At 37.3% G+C, this 25,270-nt stretch overlaps 2 protein-coding genes across 2 annotated transcripts; both read left to right on the plus strand.

Moving 5' to 3' along the window:
- Positions 1-1,790: 1,790 nt before the first annotated feature.
- On the plus strand, positions 1,791-4,201 carry LOC130961109 (U-box domain-containing protein 16). Its single transcript, XM_057886792.1, has one exon. The coding sequence runs from the start codon at positions 1,930-1,932 to the stop codon at positions 4,030-4,032; it is 2,103 nt and encodes a 700-aa protein (XP_057742775.1). The 5' UTR covers positions 1,791-1,929; the 3' UTR covers positions 4,033-4,201.
- A 17,752-nt stretch (positions 4,202-21,953) lies between these two features.
- On the plus strand, positions 21,954-23,571 carry LOC130961630 (transcription repressor OFP1-like). The gene has a single exon (XM_057887601.1). It carries the CDS (start codon positions 22,066-22,068, stop codon positions 23,341-23,343), a length of 1,278 nt encoding a protein of 425 aa, XP_057743584.1. The 5' UTR covers positions 21,954-22,065; the 3' UTR covers positions 23,344-23,571.
- The last annotated feature ends 1,699 nt before the right edge of the window (positions 23,572-25,270 follow it).

Genomic DNA, 25,270 nt, shown 5'->3' on the forward strand with positions numbered 1-25,270 from the left:
ATAAAATCTATAGCTTTTAATATCATTTTTCGGATAACGCATGAAAATTCAGATTTATAATCCGCATTCTAACTTACCAACGCAATATTTATTTACCAGTGCGATAAGACACTACAAAATAACATGCAAATTTAGAATATAATAATCTTATCCAATTAATAAGAAACAATAAGATGAGTGGGGGTGGGAGGCTACGTTTATTAGTGCGTGCTTATTAAATCAAAGTAACTCGCACAGAAAGAAAAGTCAACATTCGTTTCATCAATTTTGGGTCTTCCACTTTCGGCGGCTAAACAATGGAGCTAGTAATAATCTCATGCTTGAATTCCCCTAACGTGGGCACCATTAACAAATGCTTATAATATTCATACAATAAACGTTTCTAATTTCTTCATTTAATCCAATTATATAACACTTTAATTTGGTGTCGTTAGCATCTCTTTCAAGTAAAATCCATACATATAGAGTTTTATTTATATATGATGATTATTTCAAGTAAATACAATGAATGGTTTCTTGAGACTTTTTTTTTCTTTCTTTTTCTTTTTAATTTGGTGAGCATAACTGTCATAAGACGTCAAATGTACTAACATACCTTTTTTTTTTTTTTTTTGCTATATATTAATACTTCAACCATATAAAAACCAATTATGTATTCAAAACATATAGTATATTCGGAAACCCCATCAAAAAACATGAAAACGGGATTACTCTAAATAGATTAACATCTATTAATCAAAGACATTATTGTAAGTTGCACCTTATGGTACTAATTTACATTATATTCTCCATAAGAGACACTGTACTATACAATGATTAAACCCAATAGATATGAGAAAATAGATGAAAAATTTTGCAAAGATTGTGGCAATTCTCTTTTACACAAAATTTTGAGCTGGAGATTAATCATTGCTAATCATATACATGCTCTTTTAATACGCGTGTATATATATGCCTATTCCCTCTCATGACTATACACTTTGCTTTTGCAAGATAAAGTTGTAAAAGGAAAAAAGAATAACAAAAGAGAATAAAATAAAGGGTAAGAGGAAAAAGGAAGCATTGTTAAATATTTAAATATGAATTTGGATAGGTACTGAAGCAAAGTGTAATCTTCTAAATAATTGATTGGTTCAACCAATATTTTAATACAATCATACATGACCCCATCATATAAATTATTCAGAACCAAGTCCACAACAACCCTTACCAATTCGTAGCCATCCCAACTTGATCAAACCAGTGCCAACCAGTTCATGCAAAGTCAAGAAAATGCTAACAATAACAATATTAAACATTAAACAAATGAGGAACTAAAATATTACAAAAAAATAAAAATAAATAAAAAAGTGTTGCTGGGTAACACATTACCCACCACCATTTGCAGGGCCTCAACAAATGGCATGTTTTACATACATAAATCTTCAATGAATTCGACCACAGAATTAAATGTTTGTCAACTAGGTAATGGTTATCTTGATTAAATGACAAATATGGATTAATTATTTACCATGTAAATTAAATCAAGACAAGAAAGAAAATTGTTTAAAAAGTGCAAAATATTCAAAATTGAAACAAATGCAGTCAAATACCAACAAATGTGCATTAATGAATAGCTATTGACCCATCTTTCATTGTCTTTGCAAAAGGTTGAGTTTTACACGCAGACAAAAACAAACAGAAAAACAAACAAACCCAAGTTGTTACGGATAATATCATATCATCTCATATCAATATCATATACTATATGAATTAGTATTCACATTGCATATATATAAAGATATAATATTCGTTTTCCAAGTTTATTATTTTTGTTACTAATTCCAATCATCTTCCGAATGAAAAGTCACCTCCTTCTTCTTCCTTCACTCTAAAGAGCTTCATCCAAACCCTGCGTTTTGAAACCAAAAAAGAAAAGTAAAGAACGTGATGGCTATTTCACCGCAAACTTTCCCTCCCAGAAAACGACGACCCTCAGCAGGGTCGTTTATCTCGCCGAAGCTAAACGACATCAACCTCCTCCACTCCCTCCTCCATCTAACGACACAAATAAGTTCCATAAACCGTTCAACGACACTGCCTCTGCTTAAACGCAGCGCCAATGCTGTCGTTCGCAAGGCGAAGCTACTCGCCGTTCTATTCGAGGACCTAATACGAAATTCCGATTCTGGCCTCGCTTCTTCTACTTCTTCGTCATCCTTCCTCCTCTGCCTGGAAGAGACATACATCGTTCTGCACCGAATCAAAACCCTAATTGAAGATTGCTCCAACGGAAGCAAGTTCTTCTTCCTCATGCAAATCGAAACCGTCGCCGACAACTTCCACAAACTTACCGGAGAACTCTCCACGCTCCTTGACATCTTCCCGGTACACGACCTAGACCTGAACGACGACGTTCAGGAGCTCGTGATTCTAATCAGAAAACACTGCTTGCAATCGAAACCGGTGATAGAGGATTCAGAAACAGAGCTCCGAAACGAGGTGGTTTCGGTGCTGGAGAGTATCAAGAACGAGATCGTACCTGACCGGAGCAAACTCGCTTCGATCTTCGAGAGGTTGGAGATTCGCGATTCATCGAGCTGCAGGGCAGAGATTGAGTGCTTGGAGGAGGAGATCCAGAATCGGAGCGAGGAGAATTCCAAGTCTGAGATCGTCGCCTTGATCGGTCTCGTTCGCTACGCAAAGTGCGTCCTCTTCGGCGCTTCAACCGCCGCCGCGGCGTCTTCTTCAGTGGAGGTTCAACGGCGGAAACAGCCATCGGAGTTAGTTGTTCCGGCGGACTTCCGGTGTCCTATAAGCCTAGAGCTCATGCGTGATCCCGTCGTCGTGGCGACAGGGCAGACGTACGATCGTGAATCGATCAAGCTCTGGATGGATTCTGGACACAACACGTGTCCAAAAACGGGTCAGACCTTGGCCCACACAGAACTCATACCAAATCGCGCGTTGAGAAACATGATAGCATTGTGGTGCCGCGAGCAGAAGATTCCCTTCGATGCAGAAACCGTTACCGGAAGGCCTATAAGCCGCGTAACAAACAAGGCCGCGCTTGAAGCCACGCGCATGACGGCGTTGTTTCTGGTCAACAAACTCAAGGTCCCTGTAACTAACTCTCAGTCTATGGAGGACTCAAACGCCGTCGTTTACGAGCTTCGTTTTCTGGCCAAAACAGACTCGGATAGCCGAGCCTGCATCGCGGAAGCTGGAGCCATCCCGCTTTTGGTTCGGTATCTCAGCTTCGACGTTGGGGTTCATAGTCCAAGCCTGCAGGTTAACGCCGTTACTACGATATTGAACCTTTCAATATTGGAGGCGAACAAAACGAGGATAATGGAGACTGACGGCGCACTTAACGGAGTTGCGGAGGTTTTGCGTTCGGGTGCCACGTGGGAAGCTAAGGCAAATGCAGCGGCCACGGTGTTCAGTTTGTCAGGTGTTCCAGCTTATAGAAAGAGACTTGGAAGGAAGACACGTGTCGTGAATGGATTGGTCCAGTTGGCAAGATGTGGACCCGAGGGACCCAGGAGGGATGCATTGGCGGCAATTCTGAGTTTGGCGGCGGATAGGGAAAGCGTGGCAAAGTTAGTGGAGGGCGGCGCGGTGGAAATGGCGGTGGAGGTGATGGTGGCCGTACCAGAGGAGGCGGCAACTGTGTTGGAGGCCGTGATTAAGCGCGGTGGGTTGGTGGCAGTGGCAGCGGCATACAATGGGATCAAGAGGCTGGGAGCAGTGTTAAGAGAAGGTTCAGAGAGGGCAAGGGAAAGCGCCGTGGCGACATTGGTGACAATGTGCCGGAAAGGGGGGTCGGAAGTGGTGGGGGAGTTGGCGGCCATTCCGGGGGTAGAGAGAGTAATTTGGGAGATAATGGCAGTTGGAAGCGTCCGGGGGAGGAGAAAGGCGGCAACATTATTGAGAATCCTACGCCGGTGGGCGGCCGGGTTAGATGGCGTAGAGATAGAAGGGTTTTCAACAACCACCATGGCTTCCGCAACCACTGTGGGGGTTCCAACTTCCAATTCAGTAGCGCAGTAAACTTTTGTCTATTTTTTCTTAGAATTTCTTTATAATTGTAAATGATGTAAAACTTGTTATCATTGGTTTTTTTTTTCTCTTAAAAAAGAATTGATTTTTTGCCATCCTTGTAAAATGTAATTTATGGAGCAGTTTATTTTATTTGATTTTAATTTCTCCATTCTTCTTATCTGGTGGTGTTTCAAATGAGAAATTAATTTATTCTATGTTATGGTAGTTAAATTCAATAGACTTTTATTGAAACTCTGTTTTTTTATGATGAATTAGTCTAAAAAAGTGACATTTAGTCATTACGAGATGCTGCTCTTGCTCTATTCTATTATTTTTAGAACATTGTCTTATTCTTCTACAGAATTAGAGCTATATTTAATTTATTTATCAATAAAATCTTTGGAAATATTTGTAGTGCACTTTATTATACATAACTGATTCACATGAATTAATTTTTATGGAAAAGTCTTTTTTCTTGTGTCCTTCACAATGCACACATTCATATATGGCATTTTACTAAGGTGATGAAAGGCGGTTCCTTTTAGTTGAATCAAAATATACTATTATTTCATTTATTCATGTATTTATTTATTTTTTCACATTTTGTTAAAATAAAGAATATTGTGCATATTGGCTGAGTTTGTTCTATCTCAAGTGTTATGTTCTAATAACCAAACACAACGCAGCCAATTGCTTGTTGAACTTTTGTGTTGGTCCATAGTAGCAATCGAGCTTTGATGCCCGCGCTGACTCTGTCCATCTCCACCGCAAACAAAAGAACTTCCTTGTCAGGTTGGATTTTCCTGCAAGAGACGGCATTGCCGTTTACATTCAAATTTACAAACCTTATAAAATGATGAGAATTGATGCTTACCGTTAATAATTATTATTGATAAAAATTTATGCTTGATGTTGTATGTAGCTAACTTATATTACTAAGGTAAACTTGGAATGATGCTTGATTTTTGACATGAAAAATGATAAAAAGTAATCAAAATTTATTATTTTAGTTATTATTTAATTATTAACTTTATTTTTTTAATATAATTTTTTAAATTTAGTAATCTAACAACATATTTTATTCTATATTTTAAATATTAATAATTAATTGATAGTCAAAAAAATAAATAAATAAATTTTGCTAGCATTGTTTGAAATACCTAGCATTGGAAATCCTCATTCTCGTGAAAAGTATATCATATTGGGAGTTATCATATTGTATCATCATCGTGTCACTCATAGGATATGATTTCAACAGAGCTATCATGCGAGATCCAAGTTTTGGGGGGCTACATGTCAAAATAAAATGCAAGTTGTTGTGGAACTACTATTCTAAAGTCAACTATATAGTTCCCTTTAACTTCTATCACATAGATTATTTTAGTCAGCTCTGCTAGGTTGACATAGATATATAATTTCGTTGACAATTGATTAATAATTTTTAGTTTCCTTTTTTTTTTTGGTCAAATTGTCACCTTTGAAATATATTACTGTTCATACCCTGACCCATTGATAAGGGCCCAGGTCCGACCGAAAGGCCTAATCCAATAGGATAAGCCTTACGAAATACCGACTTTCACATAAGAAGTCGGTGTCAACCACGACTTGGTATGAAGAGGTCGGATGTGAGATTAGCTGGCAGATAAATACTCATTCAAATGAGTAACCGCCCCTAAAATCTCTCTAACCGCCTCATAAAGCCATATCTTAACCTCCCCAAGATAATAGGGACGGTTATCACCCTAAAGATACGGCACTACACCAACGGTGGTTATTGGCTCACCACTATAAGTACACTGACACCAATCAGGTATTCCTAAGTCCAATACTCTCTAAGACCTGCTTACACCCTTGCTAACTTAGGCATCGGAGTGTCTTTGCAGGTACCACCCCCCATTCTCACGCGAGCACAAGTCGGACGGAGCCTCCCGAGTTGCGAACCTACCTGGAGTCTTCCTCCATCACTCACTTGGGCCGCCAAACGCCATCCCTTGGGCAAATCTCCGGTTACCTACCGTAACATTGGCGCCGTTGCCGGGGACCCGAGAGATCATCCCTCGATGGCAGAAAGATCCCATGAAGAAGGCCATGTCGAAACAGATTCTGAGCAAGAGAATCTAGACATGGGCAATGACAAGGAAGACACAGCCCAACATCAAGACAATGATCAACACAGAGAGGGTACCTCCGGAGTAAAGAATCCGAAGGTAAATTCCTCAGATGGGCGTGAATCAGAAAAAGGCGGACCAGCTCACGTAGCTGAACTAATAGGATTGGTTCATAGCCGCCTGGAGCAATTGGAACAAGAGCGGGAGAGGCAAAAGGAAACCGAAAGGTACCTTAAAGAAGAGATGGAACGGCGAAAAGAGTTAGAAAGAAAACTCCTGCAGCTAGAATCCTCTCTCAAGAACTCCCGCGACGAAGGAGAAGATCAACTCTCAGGCGGAGAAGATCCTTTCAGCGAGGACATAATGAGGGCAAAAGTTCCAACGAACTTCAAAAGCCCTGATATGGACCTCTATGATGGAACTACGGATCCAAAGCATCATCTTAGCAACTTCAAAAGTCGGATGTATCTAGCTGACGCCTCCGACGCTACGAGATGCAAGGCTTTCCCGACCACTTTGTCGAAAGCAGCGATGAAGTGGTTCGATAGCCTTCCCCCAAGATCCATCACCAGTTTTGAAGACCTCTCAAGAAAATTCTTGATGAGGTTCTCAATCCAAAAAGATAAGGTAAAACATGCACCGAGCCTCCTGGGGATAAAACAGGAGGTCGGAGAATCTCTACGAGCCTATATGGAAATGTTCAATAAAGCATGTTTAGAAATCCAAGACCTGCCCACGAAGGCAGTAATAATGGGGTTAGTCAATGGACTTAGAGAAGGTCCCTTCTCACAGTCCATATCCAAAAGACACCCCGTTTCTCTAAGTGATGTACAAGAAAGAGCCGAGAAGTACATCAACATGGAAGAGAATGCCAGATTAAGAGACCTGAGTTCACGACCTGGACCTACTTCCTCCTCTAGGGAGAGGGAAAGGGAAGTCAGGAAGAAGGAAGAACCCGGTCTCGAAAGGCCCAGAAAGTATCACTCTTATACTCCTCTAAAGACTTCTATAGTAGATGTATACAGAGAGATATGCAACACTGAAAGGCTGCCACCCCCAAGACCTATTAAAAACAAAAAAGGGGGAAGTCGCAGCGAGTATTGTGAGTACCATAAAATATATGGTCACTCCACCAACGACTGTTACGACCTCAAAAATGTGATAGAAAAGCTGGCTAGAGAAGGCCGGCTTGACAGATATCTCATGGAGAGGTCGGACATCCATGGAAAGAGAAAGCGGGATGATATGGACAGGAGAGATCCGCCACCACAAACCCCAGAGAGACATATCCACATGATCTCGGGAGGATTTGCGGGAGGCGGGATCACCAAATCTTCTCGCAAAAGACATCTCAAAAGAGTCTACCAAGTCGAGGAAGAGACACCCGACTTCCCCACCATCTCATTCACGAAAGAAGATGGGCAAGGGATAATTCCCGGGCATGATGATCCCGTGGTGATAACTATGATCCTGGCCAACGCCCATCTCCACAGAACCCTAGTGGACCAAGGAAGCTCGGCGGACATCCTTTTCAAGCCCGCCTTCGACAAGCTGGGGTTAGATGAAAAAGGGTTGAGAGCTTACCCCGACACCCTATATGGGTTAGGGGATACGCCAATAAAACCACTAGGATTTTTGCCCCTTCACACAACTTTCGGAAAAGGGGAAAAATCGAGGACTTTGAACATAGATTTCATAGTCATCGATGAAGGGTCAGCCTACAATGCCTTAATTGGCAGGACTACCCTTAATCGACTCGGAGCAGTGGTATCAACTCCTCACCTCTGCATGAAATTCCCGACTCCAGGAGGAATAGCAACGGTGAGAGGAGATCAAAAATTGGCAAGGAAGTGCTATAACGAAAGCCTAAATCTGAGAGGAAAGGGCAAAGAAGTCCACACCATAGAGCTGGGCGGCACAAGGACAAGAGAAGAGCTACGACCCCAGCCGGGTGGAAAAACCGAGGAGATACAAGTCGGTAAAGAGGAAGGAAAAACGACTTACATAGGAGCCAACCTAGGGGAAACCCTGAAACAAAGGTTGGGTGAACTCCTAAGAGCTAATTCCGACCTCTTCTCCTGGAAGGCTTCCGACATGCCCGGGATTGATCCCGAGCTCATGTCTCACAGGCTCTCGGTTTGCCCAGGGTCCCGACCTGTACAGCAAAGAAGACGCAAGCTCGGCCCAGAGAGGGCCTCCATAGTAGAAGAGCAAGTACAGGCGCTCCTGGAAGCCGGCTTCATCAGAGAGGTCAAATACCCAACATGGCTAGCCAACGTAGTGCTAGTCAAAAAACAAAATGGTAAATGGAGGATGTGCGTCGACTATACCGACCTAAATAAAGCCTGTCCTAAGGACCCTTATCCCTTACCAAGTATTGATACCCTGGTAGACTCCAGCTCAGGGTACCAATACCTATCATTCATGGACGCCTACTCGGGATATAACCAAATCCCGATGCACGAACCCGACCAAGAGAAAACATCGTTCATCACACCAAAAGCCAACTACTGCTACGTGGTCATGCCATTCGGATTAAAGAATGCAGGAGCTACGTACCAAAGGCTGATGAACAAAGTGTTTTCCCCCCATCTAGGGAGCCTAATGGAGGTATACGTCGACGACATGTTAGTAAAAACCAAGCAAGAAGTCGACCTCTTAACCGACCTCTCACAAGTCTTCGACACTATAAGGTTGCATGGGATGAGATTAAATCCCGCAAAATGCGCCTTCGCAGTAGAAGCAGGGAAATTTCTAGGCTTCATGCTAACACAAAGAGGGATTGAGGCCAATCCCGACAAGTGCAGAGCCATCCTAGAAATGAAGAGCCCGACTTGCTTAAGAGAGGTTCAACAGCTCAATGGCCGACTTGCAGCCCTCTCCAGATTTATGGCAGGATCGGCACTAAAATCCCTTCCATTATTCTCCCTGTTAAGGAAGGGATGCCAGTTTGAATGGACTCCGGAATGTGAGGAGGCGTTCCAAGAGTTTAAAAAATTCTTAAGCCAACCTCCTATCTTGACCCGACCAATATCGGGAAAAGACCTCGTCCTATACCTATCCGTCGCAAACAGGGCTGTCTCATCAGCCCTGATCACAGAAGACGAGGTCGGTCAACACCCGGTCTACTTTACCAGTAAGGTTCTACAAGGCCCTGAGCTAAGGTACCACAAACTAGAGAAGTTTGCTTACTCCTTAGTGATAGCCTCACGAAGGCTACGACCTTACTTTCAGGCTCATACAATAAGAGTCCGTACAAACCAACCCATGAAGCAAATCCTCCAAAAGACGGATGTTGCAGGGAGAATGGTTCAATGGGCGATAGAACTCTCCGAGTTCGATTTGAGATACGAAACTCGGACTGCAATTAAAGCCCAATGCCTCGCCGACTTCCTCGCGGAATACGCAGGTGAACAAGAGGAAAAACCGACCACATGGGAACTCTATGTAGACGGATCCTCCAACAAGACAGGGAGCGGCGCAGGCATAATATTGGTAGATGGAAAAGGGACCCAGATAGAGGTCTCCTTAAAATTTGAATTTCCGGCTTCAAACAATCAGGCAGAATATGAAGCCTTAATTGCCGGATTAAAGTTAGCAGAAGAAGTTGGCGCTACAAAGGTGATGATCTACAGCGACTCACAAGTGGTGACTTCCCAAATAAGCGGAGAGTATCAGGCAAAGGACCCCAACATGAAGAAATACTTGGAAAAAACCTTGGAACACCTCGGGCGCTTTGCGGAAACCGAGGTTAAGCACATAACTCGGGATCTAAATAGCAGAGCTGACGCCCTATCCAAGTTAGCAAGTACCAAACCCGGAGGGAACAATAGAAGCCTGATCCAGGAAACCCTCCAAGAGCCCTCGGTATCAAAAACAGAGGATCAACAAAAGGTACTTGAGGTAGTCGGCCTAAATCTCGGATGGATGAATCCCCTAGTCGAATACCTAAAATTCGACATCCTCCCCAAAGAGGAGAAAGAGGCTAAAAAGATCCGAAGGGAAGCACAACATTATACATTGGTGAGAAATGTCCTTTACAGAAGAGGGATATCAACACCATTGCTGAAGTGTGTACCGACCTCAAGGACCACCGAGGTGTTGGAGGAAGTACACAGTGGAATCTGCGGAAATCACCTCGGAGCAAGGTCGCTGGCCAGAAAAGTGATCCGAGCAGGATTCTATTGGCCGACCTTGCAGAAAGATGCAACCGACTTTGTGAAAAAATGCCAACCATGTCAGATGCATGCAAATTTCCACGTGGCTCCCCCAGAAGAGCTTATCAGTATAACTTCCCCTTGGCCTTTCGCAAAATGGGGAATGGATTTGTTAGGTCCTTTTCCCCAAGCGCCAGGGCAAGTCAAATACTTGATCGTGGGAATAGATTACTTCACAAAGTGGATAGAAGCAGAACCACTAGCTACTATCAACGCTCAAAGAAGTCGCAGGTTCCTCTACAAAAACATTATCACAAGGTATGGAATACCTTATTCCATCACCACAGATAATGGGACCCAGTTCACCGACGCCTCCTTCAGAAGTTTTGTAGCCAGTATGAAAATCAAACATCAATTCACCTCGGTAGAACACCCACAAGCCAACGGGCAAGCCGAGGCAGCCAACAAAGTCATACTGGCAGGACTGAAGAAGAGATTACAGGAAGCAAAGGGAGCTTGGGCTGACGAGCTCCCCCAAGTGCTATGGGCTTATAGGACGACCCCCCAATCCGCCACAGGAGAAACACCCTTCCGACTAGTTTACGGCGTAGAAGCCATGATTCCTATAGAAATCAGTGAGCAAAGCCCAAGGGTAATCCTCCATGATGAGGTCGGAAATGTACAGGGGCACAAAGAGGAGCTTGACTTGCTCCCCGAAGTCCGAGAGAACGCCCAGATAAGAGAAGCAGCATTAAAGCAAAGGATGACTACCAGATACAACAAGAAAGTCATTCGAAGAACATTCGCCATAGATGACTTGGTCCTAATTAGAAACGACATTGGGGTCAACAAATCGGGAGATGGAAAGCTCGCCGCAAATTGGAAAGGGCCATACAAAATCAAGGAAGTGTTAGGGAAAGGTTATTATAAAGTAACCGACCTGGATGGCACTGAGTTACCAAGGTCGTGGCATGCTTGTAATATGAAAAGGTACTACAGTTAGAAGCGAACTCTACTCCCTGATGTACTCTTTTCCCAGCTTCATGATTTTTCCCCAAAAAAGGGTTTTTTTTTTCTGGAGAAGGGTTTTTAACGAGGCATCATAGTAGAGGCTAAGGGAAACATGCTGTCAAAAACCCTTAGTAGCAAAAAGGTACCTTCCCGATTAATAAAGATCTTTTTTTTTTCATTCATAATATCTCTTATAATATCCTCCTTTATTTTTCTAAGTCTTTCTACGAAACGCGCCGACTTAAGCTCGACAAAGCGTGAAAATCCCATGAACCGACCTAGATGGTCGTCAGGATAAAACGACGAGGTACAAGTCGGTGTAAAGAGGTTATACGAGTCGGTCGTAAAAGCTCGGGAACTAACCCGACTCATAAGTCGGAAAGAGATCCCGAGTAGGAAAACTTGGAAAACTTTGATCCACAGATCGGAGTATAACACCGAGTAGAAGAAAAACGCATCGCAAAAATAACCTAATTCATAAAAACTCACTAAAGCAAAGTCGAGTATAAAGGATAACAAAAGAGATATGACAACCTGAAAAAAGCTCGCATACAAGCCTTTCCACGAAAAAGGCTCGAAAAAATAATGCAAGCTAGCAGAAAGTTTTTCAAAAAGATCAAACATATTTCAAAATAGAAAAGCATGTGCACGCGCAAAGTAACTTAAACCCTTATCCAAAAAAGGGCACCTACTTCGATTAGAAAACCCTTATCCAAAAAGGGCATTTATTTTGTTTAAAACCCTTATCCAAAAAAGGGCAACAAACAGGATATTTTGTTTACGGCCCTGAAAGGCCAGAAGCAAATTGTTCACCAGCAAATAATTAGAAGTTTAAAAAAAAAAGGGGGGGACCCACAGGCCGGGCCCCCATATAGCCACAAAAATAAAAAGTCACTTCTTGGACGGAGTAGAGGAATCACCACCACCAGGAGGAACATCACCAGGACCGGGAGGAGGAGCCAAAGAGGAAGTCGGAGCAAGGGTTGAAGAACTCGGTGGATCTGCGGAACGAGGAGGAGACTCTATAATCCTCTGCCCCCGAGTCTTTAGGTCTGACTCGGAAAGGACCTCGGGAGCAGGAGGATCAACGATGGCGCCATCAATCACCACTTTGTCAGGATGTAATGGAGAAAGATCCAAGTCGGGGGCTATAACCCTGACCTGCTCCAGGAAAATTCTCCAAGACTCCTCGGCGGCATCGGCGATAGAGTCCTCCAAGTCAGCATAGGCATTCCGAGAGTTCAACAAATCCTTCTTCACCTCCACCATATCTTTAAATAGGCTTTGGTAACTCTCCTGGGCTGCCTTCCTTAGGTTTACCTCCATAGTGCATTGGGCTCGCAGCTGGCTCTCCTTCCCCCGGAGGTCATCTCTCTCCTTCCTCAACTTATCCATCTCCTCCTTCAACTCCTTTTGATGTTTTTCAAATAAAAGAAGCCTCTCCTCTAGCTCCTCAACCTTTGAGGAAGTCCCCAAGGAGCTGAGAGGAGTCTTCTCAAACATGTCCAAAAGTTTGCCACAAACTCCCGCCGTCCTAAAACTTTCTTCGGCCAGAGTGGCAAGGTGTTTCCGAACAGAAACATCATCCATGTTTATGAGAGGATAGATGTTCTTTCGGACGAATGCAAAAGCATCCGCCTTAACCCCACCTTCCCAAGAAGGGCCAGACTCTGAAGTCTTGCGCCTCTTCTTCTCTGGCTCGGAAAGTAGTGGGACGGAAGGGAGTGGTCGAGCCAAACTTGAGGAGGAAGAGATGATAAGAGGTTGAGGGGGAGTACCCACATTTCTAGGAGGAGGAGGAGGAGGAGAGACGACCGCCTTGGAACCCCCGGACCTGGCCCAGGACTTTGCCTTGGCTTCCTGCACCCGCTGGTAGGACTCTTGAGCATTTTTCTTTGCCATATCTACAAAAGGAACAACCAAGTTACAAGCCGGTAAAACACAAGTCGGTAAAATACAAGTCGGTAAAATGAAACTCGGAAACAAGAAATGCATGCACTACCTATGCAAGATTGAACAAAGACCGACGTCCCCTGGAGGATTTTTCTCGTATCCAAGTATGGGGCCCTCCCCCATGCTTCTCGGAAAAACCCCACAATGGCCGCCTCCACCTCGTCTAGGTCATCTAGACCGATCTTTTCACAAGGGGTGGCCGGCAGCCAATAAAGGGGAAAGCGAGGGGAGGAATGCTCGTCCAGAAAAAAGGGGTGGTGACCCTCTACGGCTTGAACCTTGAAGAAGAAATTTTTGAAGTCGTGGAAAGATTCGTCAAAAAGGGTGAAAATCCTCCGACCTTGAATGGCTCGGAAGGATACCCATTGTTGTTTGTTGTTTAGCCCACTAAAGGGCTTAGTCATATGGAAAAGATAAAAGAAGATTCTCAAGGAAGTCGGAAAGTCCAGAGCGTGGCTTATAAACTGGTAAATCTTCAAAAAACCCCATGAATTGGGGTGGAGTTGAGTAGGGGCAACCTTACAGTGGTGCAAAACGGATATCTCGAAATCAGAGAAAGGAAGAAAAACACCCAAACGGGTGATCATACATTCATACATGAAGAAAAAATGAGGGGCCGCCTCATTAGCTCTCCCAAAACAGACCCGGTCTTCAGGACCCGGGATTATCAGTTCATATTTGGGCTCGTCCTCGTCCGAAGTACAGAGCCTATGATGAGTGCGAAGGTGGGTGATGAACTCAGCGTCAACCAACGGTTCCTCCCCAAGGACCGTATCGTCAACCCACTGAGAAAGAATGTCTACAGAAGCCATTTTTTATATAAAGAAGAAAGTGGCAGAAAACCTACAAAAAGGAAAAAGAAAAAGAAAATCAAAAAATACGGCCACTAAAGAAGAGAGATTCGAAACTAGAATCTACAGGTCAACCTATCTACTCGCAAAACATGCAAACATAAAGCATGGCATGAATAAAACAAAACTAACCTTTATCCGAAAATGGAGGTTGGAGAAGAACAGAAGTCTTCGAACGCAAGGATGCAGTACAAACAAGATAAGGGAAAAAGTTTGAAAGATTGCAGAAACGGAAAATGGACAGAGAGGGAAAGAATTTATAAAAAAGGCTAAGGAGCATAATGGTAAAAAGCGAGGCAGTCATTAATGAGACTGCACCGTTACCAAAGCCCTCAATCCCTAAATGATCCCTCAACGGACACGACGCTTGAATTGACGTAACTGTCAGAAATCAAAGGTCGCGAAAATCACGTCGGTTTCCAAGATCCGTATTCTCTCAAACAAGTCGACTATGAACCCGAGTTGAATACTTGAACCCAAAACTTTAAAGAAAATTTGGGCTCAAGTAGGGGCACTGTTCATACCCTGGCCCAATGATAAGGGCCCAGGTCCGACCGAAAGGCCTAATCCAATAGGATAAGCCTTACGAAATACCGACTTTCACATAAGAAGTCGGTGTCAACCACGACTTGGTATGAAGAGGTCGGATGTGAGATTAGCTGGCAGATAAATACTCATTCAAATGAGTAACCGCCCCTAAAATCTCTCTAACCGCCTCATAAAGCCATATCTTAACCTCCCCAAGATAATAGGGACGGTTATCACCCTAAAGATACGGCACTACACCAACGGTGGTTATTGGCTCACCACTATAAGTACACTGACACCAATCAGGTATTCCTAAGTCCAATACTCTCTAAGACCTGCTTACACCCTTGCTAACTTAGGCATCGGAGTGTCTTTGCAGGTACCACCCCCCATTCTCACGCGAGCACAAGTCGGACGGAGCCTCCCGAGTTGCGAACCTACCTGGAGTCTTCCTCCATCACTCACTTGGGCCGCCAAACGCCATCCCTTGGGCAAATCTCCGGTTACCTACCGTAACAATTACCTAATTGTCAATTTTTTGCCATAATGGCAACTGAATTTTTTTGTCGACTGATAGAATAGGAGACTTCAGAGATAAAGAGCAGCTTAACCATCACTAGGTCAGGCTGTTTCTTGTTATATTTAATGTCTTTTTTTAAATATATTACATAACTATATATTATATTTCCTAATTCATATATATATTTTAAAATGTTTAATTAAATATTATTTTTATTTTATATTTATTTTTTTAAAATTAACATTTTTTCTGAAAATATTTTTTGGTGTGATTTTTTTTTTGGTACTTTTTTTGGTGTGATTTAACATGTAGAAAACTTCACATTTTTGTCTACTCCGTAGGAAGCCCATCACTTAGTGAGAAAATTTTGGTTTTTTTTTTGGTGATGAAGTTTTCTTTTACTTAATTAGATGGGTCTTGTTGACCAGAAAAATACTGATGGCGTTCAATATTTCCTAATTGGGTTTATTGGTCTCTTCTTTTTCTTCCAAGGGTGCAACCCTTTTTGGCCCACAAACAAATTAATCTTTTTGGTGACTAAAATTATGGTTGATTTATACATAAAAGTTTTATCGTACTCTTGAAATAATTTCTTAGAAACGACATTAAAAAAAACAAGAAAATAGAAAGACAACCAAAAATACCATGGTTAGTATAGATGTTATTGAATAACCACGTGTGAAATATAATTAGGGGTTTTTTATTTTCTATTTTCTTTTATTTTAATTTTTTGTTTTCAAATTTGTATAAAAAAAAGTGAAAACATAACATAAAAATTTTGCTTTTTTTTTTTTACAAAATTCTAAAAGTAAAAAGGCAAACTAAATAAACCTAAAAGATTCTAATGTTATCTCTTGCTAAGAGAAATGTTTTTATGAACACTCATTTTATTCATGATATGTAATTGGAAATTGGTGTAGGATATTGTTATAAAATTTTTTCAGTGAATTTTGGTATTTCTAATAATTAGAGACGTTTAAATCAAAATTAATCCAAATACAATTATTTAAACCGAAAATAAATTAAAAACTTGCATTAATTTAGATTAGATAGGATTTTATTTAAGAAAAAATCCTATTATGAATTAGATCAGATTTTAAATCTACTTCTCAAAATTAATCTAATAATGCAAATGTAATATAATATTATTATTAAATTTAAGATTTTACTTATAGCATGTTTAATTTACTACACACATTTTCATTTTATTCATATATTATTATTATTTTAGAAGGTTATATTTTAAAAATCGAATAAACCGATTGAATCCAAAGTCCAGACGACAATAATTATTTGAATTAGATTGGATTAAATTTAAAATTAAAGTGATTTTGTGTGTGAGACGAATTGAAAGCGCATGGCGACCCCTACCAATAATAATGATCATATATCATTATAGTATAACCTGGCATTACATGCGAGGTGCATAGTAAAAAAAACAAATATGTAGACATCATACAATAAGGGATGGGGTATCAAATTGCACGAGGTACATTCTTTGTCCTTCCTAAAAATACAAAAAGCTTAATATACAAATGTAATAAATGATACATTTAATTTTCCCACCATGATGCTCAATTCTTTGGTCCCCTCTTTGTAACAAAATTAATTTCATGCTTAAGTGTATGCATAGGTTCCAGTTTGGACACACCCCCACAGCACCTGCCTAAATTGTTAACCTGGCCTCCTCTAGTCTTGTACCTTTCCATGCAACTGGAGAGGGACCAAACTAACCACAAACTTAATATTTTGTCTCCCACCAAATAATCCTAAAATTCCAAACTAGCAAACCTCAACCTCTTTCTCTCCATTTTCTTTTCCAAATAATAATAATAATAATAATAATAATAATAATATAGCTAACAAGTGTTCTATAGGTTGTATTTGATTCTAATAGACTAGATAAGATATTAAAAACAAGACACAAAGAATATAGACATAAAAATTAGTGTTTTTGCATTTTGTTTGATAATAAACTAGAATAAATTATAAAAATTTAATTTATTTTTATTTTTTTATTTAAAAAATTTAAAAAATATATAATTATGAAAAATTAACAAAAATAATAAAAAATAAAAAATAATATCTCTTGTTAGTATTTCTGTGTCTTTCCTGTGAGATGAATATAAAATTTACTAATTTAATGTTTTTGGACACAATGTCTCATTTGTCAAACACGATTTTATATTTTTATGTCTTTATCTCAATGTTCCATGTCTGTGAACAAACACAACCTTAATTACTATTATTAAAAATTTTAAAATTTTTTATTTTCATAAATAAATCATAAATATATTAAAATTTTAAATTTTGTATTTTTTTTTAATTGATAACATTAACATGTGTTTTTAGGAGATATGTTAACTAAATCCTAATGATAATAATAATGCCATGTGGTTCATTCATATAAATCATAACTTCAGTGTACTCTTGTGTAGTAGCTACCACGCTAACTAGGAAAAGAATACGGACATTTTCTTTTTTTTTGTGAGTTTCTTATTTTAATTCTTTTTGTTATAAGTTTCATATTTGGATCAATTATTGAGTTGTTGTTCAATTATCCAAGAAAAAAGAATTGGCTTAAACCCAAAAAGAGGCACGCAAGTACATAAATTCATGGCAACTTGATAAATGCACAAAACTATAATAACATGAGATCCAGCCACGGTAAAACCTCGATAGAGAAATAATAAATTGTTATATCTATTTTGTTTGAGTTTTCATGTGCACGTTGTTCTATTAATATCATGATGAAAATGAAAATTCAAGGGATATGAGTTGACATCAATCCCAAGTTTCAGATCTGGGTTTATTAGATTCTCATGCTTCACCTGAACTTCATTTTCCCCACTTTACAATATGGAAACTGGGAAGTTATGTCATTTTTGTACTTTTCATCCCCCTCTTCCTTTTTTTTTCTCTCTCCTCTTTTTTTTATATTTTTTTATTTTACTTTTAATATATCCCCCAACTTCATGTCAATTTGTTGCCTTAGGTAACATTTTTTTTTTACTTTATTTTTTTTAACTATATTTGGTTGAGGTGAAAAAGAGGATAAATACATTTTACCTAAACTATAGATTATATATATTTTAAAAAGGTTGCACATTTACACTTTACTAAATATAAACATACATTTTAGTCAAACTAAGTATATGCTAATTGATATATTCCATGAACTATCTAGATTATGTGTATTTTCTTCTCAATGTAACAGCATTTGATTATGAATATTGTAATGCACCTGTTGCTGTATGTTAGCCATCTTATAGTCCTAATTATCACATAATTATGTGTTTTTAATTTCACTTTGATTGTTGGAACTAATGATTTGGTTCTATATTATATCAATAGTTTGATTGTTTTGAGTCTTATTATTTCTATAATTCTTTAAATTTTTTTAAGTATATACTTATTACTATTGGAATACTTGCATGTCTTAAATAAGATTATCAAACTTATTTTTATTTGTAACGATAACTTTTAATTGGATAGATCAATGATTAATTTGTTATAAATCAAAATTTAAATTTCTAATACTTGTTTAAGCGAATTAGAGATGAAGATAGGGTAGGGACTAGATTGGATGAAGCGAATTTTGATCCAATAATGGGTCTGGGCCGTTGCCGTAATAATGCTATTTGTTACTATTGATGCACAGGTTAACAAAATGGCAAATTTTGCATATTTAAGAAAATATATTATAGAAAAGAAACAAGTGATGTGAAGCCAAGGTTTTAATTTTCTCACCTTTTATGATTGAAAACACACACACACGCACAAAAATAGGAAAGGGTGAACATATCATAGGGAAGCAGTACTATTTATTGGCTCGAATAGTATTGATATGAAATCATATGAAATAGTACCAAAAATTTAAGGAGACTAGTGATAGAGGCCAACAGATTTTGTGATTTATAATTTTAATTAATTATTATTAGTATTTTTAATATTATAAAATTATATTTAATAATATAAAATTACTCATTTTTTATTGATTAAATACTGACTAAATTTTAATAAAAGTATTAGCTCTTTAGACTTTTTCTTTTTGTATTATTAATATACAATTATCGTTTCTTTCCATTTATTTAACACACTTCAAAAAACATAACAACATATTTAAAAAATATATAATATAGTCTTATATATTAGCTATTGTTTTCTCTTTTTATGTAATCAAGCATTACAAAGCATTAATTGCTTAATAGACAAATTAGAGATGGTACTAGAAGAAGAGTTTTCCTAGAAAAAGAATAATACGTTATAAGATGTGGTTGAACTATAGCTCTAGTATAACAAATATATAATAAACCCAAGCTTAGTTTCCAAAACCATGAAAAAACCCAATAAATAACAAAGAACACATACATCACAGATTGTAGAGTACACTCAAGTTATATAATCTCTCCATAGTACCTTGAATGGGCCACTAAGATTTTCTGCATTTAGATTGCATGTAAATCATGACATGCAACAATTTTCCACTCTAAAAAGCTTGTCTCTTTTTTTTTTTTCTTCTGATTCTTATTCTTATAAAGGTTTATGCGTGTGTATTATAGCGGTTTTACTTTCTTTTTCACCTTTTTCTACTACCATTTCGGTACAATAATGCTTTCACTTAAGATTCTAGAATAACCACTTGACCTTTTCCTTTTTTTTTTTGTCACTTTTTTCTAGTTAGTGAGAGAAGTACCAAAATTTTACGGAAAATCATCATGCCTTTATCAAATTACTAAACAAAAATTAAACTATTAAACTTGAAAAAATATTAGAAAGGATTATTTTGCGAAAAATTATTGTTTTGATAAATTTATTAAGTAAACCAATTTTTCAATATGTATTCTATACAGATAATTGATTTTTTGTATACAGATAGTATATATAATTTTTTAATTACACAGAAAAGATTTTTGTGTCAACATAGGATTTTTTTTTCTTTTCAAAAAAAATAAAATAATAGATTTAACATCCGTGACACCAGCATCCAATAGCAACAGATGGCTCTCTAAGTTGAATTAAGACATGCATGAATATTTAGAAAATTGGTTATTAGTATTTGATGATCTGATGTGCGTGCTACAAAATTTCACTCAGAGTGAAAAAACAGGAAGTGAAGTAGTGAACTCGCATGAATGAGCCACGCACAAATTTGGTCTTAGTTATGCTGTTTTGTTTTGTTTTGCTATGAGACAACATGTCAGCATGTAATCCACGTGGACAAACGATTCTGTGCCTGAAACTCCATAAATCATTAACATTTCTGCTCAGGTATCGCTCATGTATACATATATGTGGAACCATTCTCAAAGGAACACTCCAAGATAGCGAGATAATAAATAATTGTAAGTTGTAACATTAGTTTTCCGTTCGGATACACGATATGACACAGAATATTTAGATACACAAATTTTAAAATTTTATAAGATATAAAAATAATATATATATATATAATATAATTTTTTTTAAATAAATTATAATAATATTTTGATATTTTATTAATATTAAAATATAAAATATTTTTTAATTATTTTAATATATTTTTCAATTATTAAAAGTATTTAAAATATTTTTTATTTTAATAAATAATAATATATATTATTTTTAAACTCATTTTAAGAATATATGTTAAAAATAAAAATTGAACACGCTGATACATTATGATATTTAGGCGTGTTTAAATGTGTTCAAAAAAAAATTTTATTTTTTATTTTTTATTAAGATACAGTTAGACACACACGTGTCAAACGAATATCAATGAGTGTCATATCTAAAATTTGTCTAAAAAAAAATACGACAACTTAGCAAAGTGTACATATTTCATAGTTTCCATAAAACAACAATATGTTTTAATGCTTCTTGTAATTTATGATTAAATAATGGTTATTTCCACTGAACTAATCCTTCTTATAGATACATTATTATTTTTATTTGGTTTCGAAGCGACCGTTAATTGGTGTTTTTCTATTCTATTAATCATTTATTACGATAAGTAGTTCTTAATTAGAATAAATATTAGCGATGAAGATTAAATGAATAGTATAAATAAGACTAAACAAAATTATATTATTATAATTTTTAAAGACAAATGTTAAAAAAATAGTAGAATTTTTTTTTGTCATTATAATTATCAGTTTAATTTTTTTAATTTAATAATTTAATAACATATTTTTAAATATTGATAATTAATTATTGACCACAAATAATAAATTCTATTAAATTTTTAGTATTTTTTTAAATTATCAGTGAGCATAGTCACTTCTCCAGTATAACTTATAGAATAATGTAACATTGTTGCTTATTATTGTTCTACATTGTGGGTGGAGCAATAATAGTGATTATGCTAAAAGAAAAATAGAAAGAGTATCTGAACTCTGAAGGAATGAAGAAGGTGATTTTTATATGAAAATAATTTGTTATTAGGTTAGGTATTAAATAGAAATTAGTGTGACAATGTATGTGATTCAGCACTACCTCCTCCTACCTTTTTTTTTTTGTTCTCACGGTATTCCTCAACCTGACAGGTCAATGACTAATTCGTTGCGGTACTGAGTTTTATTTAAGAGTTTGTTGTTGGCTAATGAGTTACTGCATGTACAAGATGGAATTCAAACCCCCGACACTTACTTAAATGGACTAATGAGCTAACCACTAGACCAATACAACTTGGTTACTTCCTCCTACCTTACCCCCACCAAATTTCCCCTCAAATGCCAAACCTTTTTTTCTTCTATTGTGGACCCCAAGGCCTATACCACCAATTCCAAAAGCCTCTCTTTCCCTATATTATTTCTCTCTCACACAAACACAAAGAAAGGAAGAAAAAAGACCCAAAGTGTGTCAAGGCAGACACACTCATAGAGTGTTCTTTTTTGTTGTCCCATCCCCAACACAAAACACTCACAAAGGAGAGAATGGGAAATTACAAGTTTAAGCTTTCAGATATGATCCCAAATGCTTGGTTTTACAAACTTAGAGATAATATGTCTAAGGGAAGAAAACAAACCACCACCAAAAAGAAAAACCACCACCAACCACCACCATCAACCGCCACTGCCACCGCCACCGCCGCCGCACATTCACCAAAACAACAAAAGCAACAACCCCATTTCCCCCACCACCATTGCACCCCAAGAAAATCTTACTACTTCACAAGGGAGCTCAATTACCAAAATAACCCCAAAGATTCACCACCACAAAGAAAATCTTCATCATCAAAACAACAAAGAGAGAGAAGAATTAGGAAAAGAAGAACAACATCATCATCATCATCACCATCACCAAAGTTAGTTACTTCCTCCTCCTCTGTCTCTTCTGCTGCTAATTGTAGCTGCAGAGCAACAACAACAACAACCACACTCATTGAATCTGTTTGGACCAATAACAAATCAGATTCTCCACCTTATGATGACCAAGAATATTCATCAACACCTCCATTTCATGAAGATTCACCAAAAGAAGATTCCCCTAACAACAATGAACCAAATTTCAGAACAGACCATGTTCTTCTTCCAACCACCACCACCACCACCACAACAACAACAGAGTCTTCATCATTTGATGAAATGATTTCTTTTTCCAACACCACCAACAGTGACATAGTCATAGATGTGGACAAGAATTCACTTGTTTCAACAAGAAAAAAACACTATCGTCATCATCATAAATTTGATGACTCATTTTCTGAGCTTGAGTCCTTGCCTCCAATCATAACCAAACCAAGAACAACCACCATGGCTGAAGAACAAAAAACCATGAAGGTTAAGAAGATTGTGAAGGAACAACAAAAAGAACAAGAACAGAGGAAGAAGAACAACCCTACTACTAACTATGTTAGAGGATTCTCTCTGAATAATTCACCAGGTATGAAGGTTAAGATCAATTCACCAAAGCTAATGAACAAGCTCAATAACAATAATAACAACAATAGTAATGGCCGGAGAAGCGTGTCGTCGAGCTCCGGCTGCCGGAGAAGCATCTCCGGCAGCTTTGCTGTAGTGAAGTCATCCTTGAATCCAATGAAGGATTTCAGAGAATCAATGGTGGAGATGATTGTGGAGAACAACATAAGGAACTCAAAGGACTTGGAGGATCTTCTTGCTTGCTACCTCTCTCTCAATTCCGATGAGTATCATGAACTCATCATCAAGGTCTTCAAGCAAATTTGGTTTGATTTCACACAAACAAGGTAGCATCCATAATTAATCAAATTCATCATCAATATCAATATATAATATTTATTATAGTTACTTTATTTTAGTTTATGAAAAAAAAAAAGAAAAAAAAAACTTACTATAGTATCCAGAATGATGTGGCAAAGATTCTGGTTATGTTATGTAATGTAATGTAGAATTATTATTGTTAATAACAACCCTTCTTGGATAAATTTCTAATGTGTCAGTTTTTATTCTGTTTTGTCACATGAATTTTGTCTCTTTATAATGCATGTAATAATGTAATGTAATATAATTTGGCAAGTAATTAATAATTAAGTATATACTCTAGTGATCAATAATCAAAATTTGGTCATTAATTATTGTAGTCTTGTTTATTGAAATGTTACGATGTTTTAAGACAAACCTAAAGTGTGTTTGTTGAAAAACAGATAAATTGGAAGATAAAAATGTTTTTTATATACTAAAATCAGTCATTAAAATCAACTATTAATGTATTTGTGTATAAATATATGTGTGGTTTAGCATATATTTTATGGTGGAAACTCAGGTACAGTCGACTTCACGTGAAGTTGATAATTGAGAGTCGTTAGATGATTTGACTGATTTGACTAAATTTCCATCTAACGACTCTTAGCTATCACTTCACGTAAAGTTGGCTGCACTTGAGTTTTCACCATATTTTATATTAGTAATTGATTTTAATAGCTGATTTAGTGTATACGTAACATAGTTGATTAAAGAAAAGGTATGTCTTTGTTCTTGTTTTTCTGTTTATAATTTTTGGATAAAAAATATACATTAGACAAATTTTGTTTCAAGATTTCCGTCTCTATCTATTTAAAACATTTGTATTTCTTGTGTTTATGTACTTTTGTTGTGAAATAGCTGTGGCATAAAATCTAAATATATGTTTTTATTTTTATTTTTACAATTTTATGAAAGAGAAAGTAAAAATTAGAAAGAAGAGTTCATAATTTTTATTATTTTTCTATTAGATCATTTTAGAGTCATCAATTGTATCTACATCTTTGAATTTATTTATTTTTTATTATTTTTAGAATTCTAATAGAAAATAGAGTGCAGATAGAAGCCAAGGACAGAGGAAATTTATCTCTCTGTCAAAAGATTGATAGTAATAATGGAATATGTAACTGATGGATGTACCATAAAATTTACTATGCACTATGGCTATGGTCCATGGGAAAATAAAATGGGGTTAGAAGAATTTTTGTCAAAAAGAGAACTCATTTATTAGCTGCAGAATACAGACTGCAAAAAAGACTGTAGGGTCATATATTTGGCTTTCATGTAAACGTGTATAAAATAAATATAAATAAACAAATAAATAGTTTCATTATTAATTTCTCTAATAATATCATTTATTTATTTATTTATTTTTCTTTTGATAAAGGGAAATGAAAAATTGGGACATTTTGGGTTTCTCTCATGTCATGTTTGTGAAAGAAAGAGGCACCAAATACTTGCATCTGAATTAGAGTACACTCTCTTATAGACCAAAGTGGTTTGGAAACAAGACATAGAACTGCACAAAATTGTATAAATAGGTAGCACCTAGGGGACCCTCTCCACCATCACCTGCAATAACTGACATGCATCTCCTCTTCTATCTAACTTTGGATATCTATCTATATACACATTCATTTTACTTTTTATTTTCAAATAAATTAAATGTGGTCGAGATAAAGATGTTAAGATGGATGAACAGTCGCACATATATGGATAAAATAAAAAAACAAAAATATAAAAGAAAAAGTTAGAGTAGCTATTATTATTATAAAAAAAAATGGTAGAATCTCATATAAGATGGTTTGAATATATGAGACGAAGATTGGCAAAACACCTTATTAAAAGAGTGAATGAAATGGAAGATTAACATGTGACGAATGTCGAATGATAAAAAAAATCTAAAAAAATCATACAT

The sequence above is a fragment of the Arachis stenosperma genome, chromosome 2 (assembly GCF_014773155.1).
Source record: "Arachis stenosperma cultivar V10309 chromosome 2, arast.V10309.gnm1.PFL2, whole genome shotgun sequence".
NCBI lineage: Eukaryota > Viridiplantae > Streptophyta > Magnoliopsida > Fabales > Fabaceae > Arachis > Arachis stenosperma.

Excerpts from the sequence above, each read along its gene's own strand:
- LOC130961109 (XM_057886792.1), top strand. The coding sequence starts at position 1,930 with ATGGCTATTTCACCGCAAACTTTCCCTCCCAGAAAACGACGACCCTCA.
- LOC130961630 (XM_057887601.1), top strand. The coding sequence starts at position 22,066 with ATGGGAAATTACAAGTTTAAGCTTTCAGATATGATCCCAAATGCTTGG.